This window comes from Lachnellula hyalina (assembly GCF_007821495.1).
Source record: "Lachnellula hyalina strain CBS 185.66 chromosome Unknown contig00257, whole genome shotgun sequence".
NCBI lineage: Eukaryota > Fungi > Ascomycota > Leotiomycetes > Helotiales > Lachnaceae > Lachnellula > Lachnellula hyalina.
The window spans coordinates 21,897-30,229 of NW_022157371.1; the positions used below are offsets into that span (position 1 = coordinate 21,897).

General features: G+C 46.8%; 3 protein-coding genes across 3 annotated transcripts; 2 read left to right on the top strand and 1 right to left on the bottom strand.

Moving 5' to 3' along the window:
- Positions 1-2,641: 2,641 nt before the first annotated feature.
- On the top strand, positions 2,642-3,105 carry acbp-1 (Acyl-CoA-binding-like protein; the record flags this gene model as incomplete). Its single annotated transcript, XM_031153658.1, has 3 exons — positions 2,642-2,723; positions 2,776-2,843; positions 2,956-3,105. 3 exons carry the CDS (start codon positions 2,642-2,644, stop codon positions 3,103-3,105), a joined length of 300 nt encoding a protein of 99 aa, XP_031001319.1.
- Positions 3,106-3,495: 390 nt separating this feature from the next.
- LHYA1_G008740 (putative tyrosyl-DNA phosphodiesterase) lies at positions 3,496-5,267 on the bottom strand (the record flags this gene model as incomplete). The annotated part of the gene is made up of 4 exons (XM_031153659.1): positions 3,496-3,884; positions 3,934-4,495; positions 4,666-4,743; positions 4,863-5,267. Coding segments are annotated over 4 exons (1,434 nt in total), but the record flags the coding sequence as incomplete, so codon positions are not given.
- A 372-nt stretch (positions 5,268-5,639) lies between these two features.
- LHYA1_G008741 (Uncharacterized protein) lies at positions 5,640-7,895 on the top strand (the record flags this gene model as incomplete). Its single annotated transcript, XM_031153660.1, has 3 exons — positions 5,640-5,878; positions 5,944-7,519; positions 7,569-7,895. The coding sequence occupies 3 exons, from the start codon at positions 5,640-5,642 to the stop codon at positions 7,893-7,895; spliced, it is 2,142 nt and encodes a 713-aa protein (XP_031001324.1).
- Positions 7,896-8,333: the final 438 nt, after the last annotated feature.

Here is an 8,333-nt window from a genome sequence, read left to right on the forward strand (position 1 = left end):
AGATGTTGTTAGATGTTTCCGCTATTCGCTAATAAGAGCGGGTGTTTTGGGGTCCTAGGATAGAGAATTTTGGACAATGAGGAATATTTGTGGAACCTTACCTTGCCTCCATGACTGAGTATCGTCGAGTGGTCAGAAAGAACTCTGGTATACTTCATCTAAGATTTTACAACCATAACTCGAGTGAGGGGTTTCTGATCAAAGTGGTCCCCAGGAGCCTTCTGTCTATCCCCACTTCGTAATGTGAATTCATTCCTCTTTCCATAGTTCCACTTGCATCGCTACTCGATTTTCGACACTCGGCCTCTCGCAAACCAGTCTTTTACAGCCGTCCACTACATCATCCGTCCTGTTTGTTATTATTGGTTTGCATTGCTGATTAGTATTGGAGGAGTTCGCGGCTTGCTTACCTTCTACTTAGAATTCCGAGGCTTGTCAATATCTCATGACCCCATACTGAATATCTAATCCTTCTGAGAGTATCGAATTCTTTGTTGTAAGGACTAAGGTGTCTTGACTGTTCCCTAGAACGCATTGCCTAAAACCAACCGGCATTGCATGCCTCGATGTCATCATGAAAAGCTGTATCGCCATCGATTTCCAGCCTCCACGAACTTCTTGGCCGGCTCGGGTGCTCTGTCATTTCTTTCAGGGCTTGACTCAGCCCAACCCGTGGCCAGCTTTCGTATCCAATCGCATCTAGCCTATCCTCAAGCGTGCTCGCTACAAACATCGCCTTGAGCTCTGTCAAAATGCGGGACAAGCATCCTTCTATCCAATAGCTCCGCATTTCCCTATGGCAAGTCGTGGAGAACCACATATCACCGTTGTCCCACCTCTGGTGATTCCCATTGGTGAGACCAGGCCCTTCGTCTATGAACTCTTCCAGAAAGTCATCTTCGACTTGGTTCCGAAATGAATTGAGCTTTTCGAGGAGATTAGTCCTTATGCAGAGGAATTCTTCAAACTCCCAGTCTTCAAGACGCTCGAGAAACATTGTAGCTTGTTCCACCACTGTAATTTGGGTTTCAGGGCGTTCAGGGGCGTAAAACAGTTGACCATAGAGCTCCAGGTAATAAAACGCGCTAGCCAATCGAGATCACTCAACTGCTGAGAGATCATAAGATCCGTTGGGCTCAATCACTGCATTGGGAGACTGACGTTGCTCGGGGTGGGTGTAGTTATTGATTATGGCGAGGCGAGTCGTAGTGAAATCTGAGATAACAAAGTCGACAACATCATGAAATTGACGTAGGGTCTTTGACGTATCTAGAGATACATCTAGATGGTTCGGAGATTCCTCCAAGAAGTCTTTCATGAATGAGAGGACTGCAGGACGGTTCGCGTGAGGCTGTCTATGCCCACGCATCTCTAGCACGTCAAATGCAATTGGAAGCGTGGAGGGCGTTATACAGTTGGTAGTTATATTGGCCAAGATAGCTTCTTTGGAGCATCTGTAGACCTCAAAATGCCGAGGGGATGCCCGTATCAAGGAATGGAGCGTCTTCCAGTCTGGGAGCCGCTCTAAGATATGATCTTGTAATTCCGGAGGTAAAAGCTCAAAGCGCGATGAAATACTGGTAGTAGGAGTCATGATGATTGAGTCTCTCTTCCAGAATTGAATATTCCAGTAGCTTTTTAAAGTCGCCCGCGAGGTGAAAGGACGGGGGAAGTTTATCTTCGGTGATTTGCATTAATAGGTCTGCCCGCACAGACAAAACCCACTACGACGCAACAACAGTGGCATGGCAGCAATATGAGGCCGCGCTGATGGACCGCAATGGCCACTTTCGATATGGCCAACCCGTACCACGAAGGTAAATTTCCTCATTCATTTGAAAGTTTTCAGAACACATTAAGCCATTGAGACTGGGCTCGGGAGACAAATCAGAGACGCTATTTATTCAACGCGAAACACTTACTTACGTATGTCAGTTGTGCTTGATTATCGAGGAGTTTTCCAATGTTTTGTGCTTTTCTTGGGGGTAGACTTGTGTTCTGGATTTGGAAGGAGCTAGATATTAACCCCTGGATGTGTATGTCAGAACTTCGCGATCTGATACAGTTGCTTATACGATTTCAGGAAATATAAGAATTTTTAGGACGAAATTCCAAGTTATCCCTTGGACAAGAAGAACCTTGCTCCCATTATTGTCATTTTATCCTATGCCAATACTTGATATGAAAGGTGATGTGTACATTGCCCTGCTCCATATCTATATAATAGGGATACGAACAAAATGGAAACTGGTAGAGAGAAGAAATTCGTATAGCCGGTAAATAAAGTAGAAATGTGAGGATTCCGATCTGAATTATTTTCATTCACAGAAGCATGAATTGAGAGAGGGACAGAGGGAGAGAGAGAGAGAGAGAGAGAGAAAGAGATGAATCAAGGCTCGGTCCGTTGATGACATCTTTCGCTAGCGTCCTCGTGCCCCTCACTATCGAGAAATACAGTAAAAACCCCCGCATCTCCTTCCCAACAAAGCCACCTCGAAACAAGCACACCAACTCCGACCAAATAACTCTCAACTCTCATGTCAGTACAAGTACCCTCTTCCTTTTCCCTCCCACAGCCAAGAACACTGACTTACCCAGTTCACCAAACGCAGTACATAACAACCTCTCCATCTCAATCAAGATGTCCGCCTTCGATACCGCAGTCGCAGACTCCAAGAAGCTTACCTCCAAGCCCAGCAACGATGAACTGCTAGAGCTCTACGGTACGCCCCGTCCCATACCCCGTTCACCAGAACGACCCTGATGAGATTCTAGGACTGTACAAGGTTGCGACAGGCGAAGATATCTCCAAGGCCGAGAAGCCAGGCATGTTCGATCTCAAGGTTCGTTTCGTTTTCCTCAACAGATAATATCCATATCCCAAGAGACGCTGGTACCTATTTGCGAATAATTGGGTTGGCTTGGGATTGGTGCTAATGTGGATTTGGATAATAGGGCAAGGCGAAGAAGACTGCATGGCAATCCAAGGTCGACGAGGGTCTTACGTCTGATGAGGCGAAGGAGAAATACGTTGCGCTGGTGGAGAGCTTGAAGGAGAAGCTGGGATATGATGCGGATAAGGTTCCGGAGGCTGTGGGCGCTTAGGGGATGTTGATTGACTTGGAGGCACGGTGCGGATACTGTAGGGCTGCATGATGCGAGGGAGAGGAGGGTTGTCATACATGAGGATTTCAGGGAGCGGTAACTAGCTAAGGGCTTTGCAAATATTGCGTTATGAATCCGTGATTTTGGTAGACTCTGAACAATGCTAGCTAAGGTATCTACGCTGATGATGCAAGTGAAATATGCCTGCTACTTGCACAGACTCCTGGAATATGCATATTTACCTATGTCCAACCTAATTTCATACCCTCCATATCTCTCCCAACCACTACAAAATAGAGTTAGAATCTTTTTGTCATTTGGAGAACAAGACATGCGGCCATCAGAGCTTTCAAAAGGTTTTAAGAGAGGAGTATGAAGAAATATTCTTACATCTGGCTCGGTGTAAGACGCGGTAGCACACCAAGGAACGTCACCCCTCTTATACGGAACTAGAGGAAGATCATATGGCATCCTTGCTCCAACAACAATCTTGTTCTTTGTCTTCAAGTCCGCTGGTGGCGAATCTGTCTTGAATGTTGGAATCATGGTAGCATCATCTCCGTACAATTCAGGCCACACTATGACGCCAATCTCGTAACTACAGACTCGAATTTCGCCGGCGGAATTCATCGCCTCGCCCCAAGCTTGCTTGGACAAGTTCGCCGAAGTCACGAGCATCCAGTCAATGGAAGACATGTTCTTATCTCCAAAGCGGACGTAGGTCTTGATATGAGGAGCAGCACGTTTCCGTCCGGCGTCAGAAACTGACGTTGATGATGCTGCCAAATCGTCAGTAAATATAGCAGTACATGGAGACAGGCATCATACTAGAGGTTGGTTGGGCGCCATCTCCAGCCCAGTGACAGAATATTGGCTTCAAATACTGCAACTGTTTCGCTTGTGCTGCAGACTGTATTTTAGTGTGAATTGCACTGCCAGATCGATATCCATTTAGACTCCGCCGGACTTCATCTGCAGTGGGAAAAATGACACTAAACTTAGGTTTCGAGATCATGTTCTTAGAAGCGCCTAATGAGCTGAAAAGTGTCTTTTCGAGCCACTTATCAGTTGCACCTAGTGTTGCAATTGACGAAATCTGCACAACGATCTCTGGCTCGTTTGTTTTGACGGGTACAGCGCTCAGCACATTCTTCAGTCCAGACCAGCCCCAAGACGTCTCCGCATCAGTCTCAATATCCTGTTTCCCTGGAACGCTAGCCACTAAGGCAGCTCGAATGGCGGAAAAGTCGTATTTCGACAGCTGCTCGATTAATGGTTTACATATGACTCTTTTTGTGTCGTATGCTTTGAGATAGTTGAGCAAGTCTTTCTTAAACTTAGAACCGCTACCTATCTTGTTGGATTCTGGAAGCGTAACATCGTTAGGTATCTGAGGTAAGAGGGGTGACCTCCATACCGCTTGAGCCATGTTGGTCCAATCGAAGGCTATCATGTTGGCAGTATGAATGATGACTTGTGCCATAGAATCATGTCGTATGAGAATGAGCATCAAGAATCAATAATCAGCTTAGCCTCTGTTCGAGCCAGAGGTAAACATACCTTGGAGTGGTGAGTGCCAAACATTTCTGGCATGAAGGCTGTGTGAAGAGTGATGTTTGGATAATTCGAAGCTTGCAACTACCAACTGATTAGCAAATGGACAAATACGATTTGTATTTTGTACTGTTTAGATTCAAACATATGAGACACATTGAATAAACAAAAGTTTAAAGGGGTAGCGAGTGATTGCGTCGTACCTTCATATTTTGACGTGAAGTATCCTCGTGCTTCCAAAATCCATGAATAACATGGACCTTGACCAGATTTCTCACATCTTCATCAAACGCATCCATAAGAAAGTCCAGGTCATGCAAATAGTTAAACTCCCAGCATTCTGCAATAAGTGGGTCCCCAAGGATATTCTTCAGGGAGACGGCATCAACATTCGAGGATTCAGGCAGATCCTGAATCCAGGTGAGTTGGAACGGAGATTTCATAATCTGGGGAGACTGTAGAGCTCGACGAAGAGGAGGGGGCGAAACCGAGGGATATAGAGTTCTGGGTAAGTGACTTCGGTCAGTTGGGGATTCATCGTCAAAGTCATCGTCCCTTTTATTTAACTTCTGTCTCTTGCGAGAATGCTTCTCAGGCGCGTCTTCCATTTTGTCATCCGGTCAGAAAAGATTGCGACTGTTGCCTGGGAGTCACATCAAGAAAAATAGAGTGGAGTCACGTGGATGCAATGTAGGGGTGTTGATGGGAAAGGGCGAGGCCAAAGCCAAGGCGCTAGCGTAGTTGCCGTTCCAAAGATGGCAACATCTTCAAAGTGTCCGATAAAGAGAATATCGCGACTCCAAGACCAAACTGCTCTCACCATACACTCGCTTTCCACTAGAGACTTTCGTGTCGGGCAGCACTGCGCCATTTCGAATATCTAAAGGTGTTGCGGTCATTCCTCTGGCCATAAACTTGGCCAACGGCGGTCTCGCCGCGCAACGTCAACCTCAGGAGAACTAGAACACTCAAAGCCCAACATGCGTCTCCTTCCAATCACCCTCCTCTACTCCATTTTTGCGACCGGAATAATAGCAGAATCATCCGAAAAAGAACTCGGAAGTACAGATGCGACATTAGAATCGACAGATGAAGCCTCAACAGATGTGCCTGAGCCCTCAGTATTCAATGGCGTCCAAGTGCCACCTCTCCTCGATATGGATGGGGAGAAGTTCAATGAGACCACGGCAGACGGGTACTGGTTTGTGAAACATCATTCGTAAGTCTCTCTCCGCTATTTTAGATCGTTCGGAGGAGATAGAGTCTGACTTTGGAATCCTTCAGACCATATTGTGGGCACTGTCTTGCAATTGCGCCCATCTGGCAAACGTTGTACGAATTCTACTATACCTCGAAGCCTGTTCCTGCGGGCTCCAATGCGGATACCGCATCGTCTTCCATGAATTCCTTCACGCCGTACTACAATTTTCACTTTGCAAATCTCGACTGTATTGCCTACGGCTCAGCGTGCACGGCTCACAATGTCAACGCGTTCCCTACCTTCATTCTATATAAGGATACAGAAGAACTCAAGAGATTTGTGGGTACTAAGGACATGGCGGGTTTGAGTACTTTTGTGGAAGAGGTCCTCGAGACTATTAGGCCAGGCTCACGACCGCTTGGCGGCCCCGTATTGCCGGAAAAGGGAGATAAGAGTACCAAAGACTACCAAGGCCCCGAACAAGATACATTGGCTGAGGAGAAGGAGACGAAGACACCCCCAACCAAGGAAGTGAAGAAGGAGAAAGCAGCTTCTCCTAAGGCTCCGGCAGCTCTCAAGAAGCCAGCGAAGCCTACTTCTACACCCAATCCTCTTGGACAATCCATTTCTTTCACCGCAGAAAGCTTCCAAAACTCAGTTACCACGACGCAAGAGCCATGGTTCATCAAGTTTTATGCGCCATGGTGTATGCATTGCCAAGCTATGGCCCCGAACTGGATCCAGCTTGCGAAGGAAATGAAAGGGCAGCTCAATATTGGAGAAGTGAACTGTGATGTTGAATCTAGATTATGCAAGGATGTTCACCTACGAGGATACCCAACGATTCTCTTCTTCCGTGGAGGCGAGCGAGTTGAATATGACGGCTTAAGAGGACTGGGCGACTTTGTTACGTACGCTAACAAAGCTATCGACCTTGGCGAAGGCGTGAAGGATATCGATGCTGCGGAGTTCAAGGAATTAGAGGAGAAAGAGGAAGTCATCTTCGTCTATTTCTACGACCACGCTACAACCAGTGAAGACTTTGCAGCTCTGGAAAGACTGACATTAAGCTTGATTGGACACGCAAAGTTGGTGAAGACGAACAGCGCCCTTCTTGCCGAACGATTCAAGATCACCACATGGCCTAGACTTTTGGTTTCCCGAGATGGCCGTCCCACATATTATACAGCACTCGCTCCCCAAGATATGCGCGATTTCCGACAAGTTCTTCACTGGATGCAGTCAGTCTGGCTTCCAATTGTCCCTGAACTTACTGCTTCCAACTCTCGAGAGATTATGGATGGAAAGCTTGTAGTCCTGGGTATCTTTACTCGTGAGCGACCAGATGAGTTCATGATGGGAAAGAAGGAAATCAAGAGCGCCGCTTTGGAGTGGATGGATAGGCAAACCGCCACTTTTCAGCGTGAGCGCCAGGAGTTGAGAGATGCTAAGCAACTAAGAATTGAAGAGGCTGAAGACCGTAATGATCAACGAGCCCTTAGGGCGGCAAAGAGTATACGCATCAACATGGATAAATCAGAGCAGAAAGAAGTTGGTTTCGCCTGGGTGGATGGTGTCTTCTGGGAAAGATGGGTACGAACTACCTATGGGATTGAAGTCGCCAAGGATGGCGAGAAAGTCATTATCAATGACGAAGATGTAAGTCTTTTATATGCGACTATTACTACTCCCGTACTGACAATTACAGCAACGACGATACTGGGACACAACTATCAGTGGTAATTTTATCATGCCATCACGAACATCAATCCTCGAGACCATTGGAAAAGTCTCCAAGTCGCCTCCACAAATCAAGCCCAAGTCGACCATCTCAAGCTTCGAGAAGTTTTTCTTTGACATCAGAGGTGCCATTTCAGGACATCCTCTCTTGTCTATCGGCATTATCGCCGGCATTTTACTGGGTGTGTTTATTTACGGAAGGGGGCGTGTACGGAGGAACAAGGGAGGCTTCTTCAGACTCGATGAGAAGGACGGTCTGTTGGGAGGTAACACGAACGGGGGAAAGGTGGATTAGTGGAGCGACGCTGCTTGTATATTATAGCGGGATATGGGATTGGGTCTCCTTGGGTTTCATATTCAATGTAATTGTTTCATGATATAAAGTCCGATCTTTTCATATATTGCGTTGCGTTGCGTGGTGTCAACGGCCATTTAAAATGCTAAAGAACGTTGAAAGCACTTTTTATTCCTAGGAACCCTTTTACGCTTTCCTTCAACTAATCCTCTCGCCAGCTCTCTTTACTCATCGTCCCCATCGATGCAGCAGTGCAAAGACCCCTGCGCTCCCCACAACAACACACCACTGCCCATCCCGGCTCCATGCAATATACCGCCCGGTAAACCCCAACCCCTTTACCACCTCCTCCTTATGTGCATCCAGACAAACCTGCGGCTGATTCGTCTCGTATTTCTTCACCCACCCCTTAATACTCTTCTCCCAATCAATCCGCCC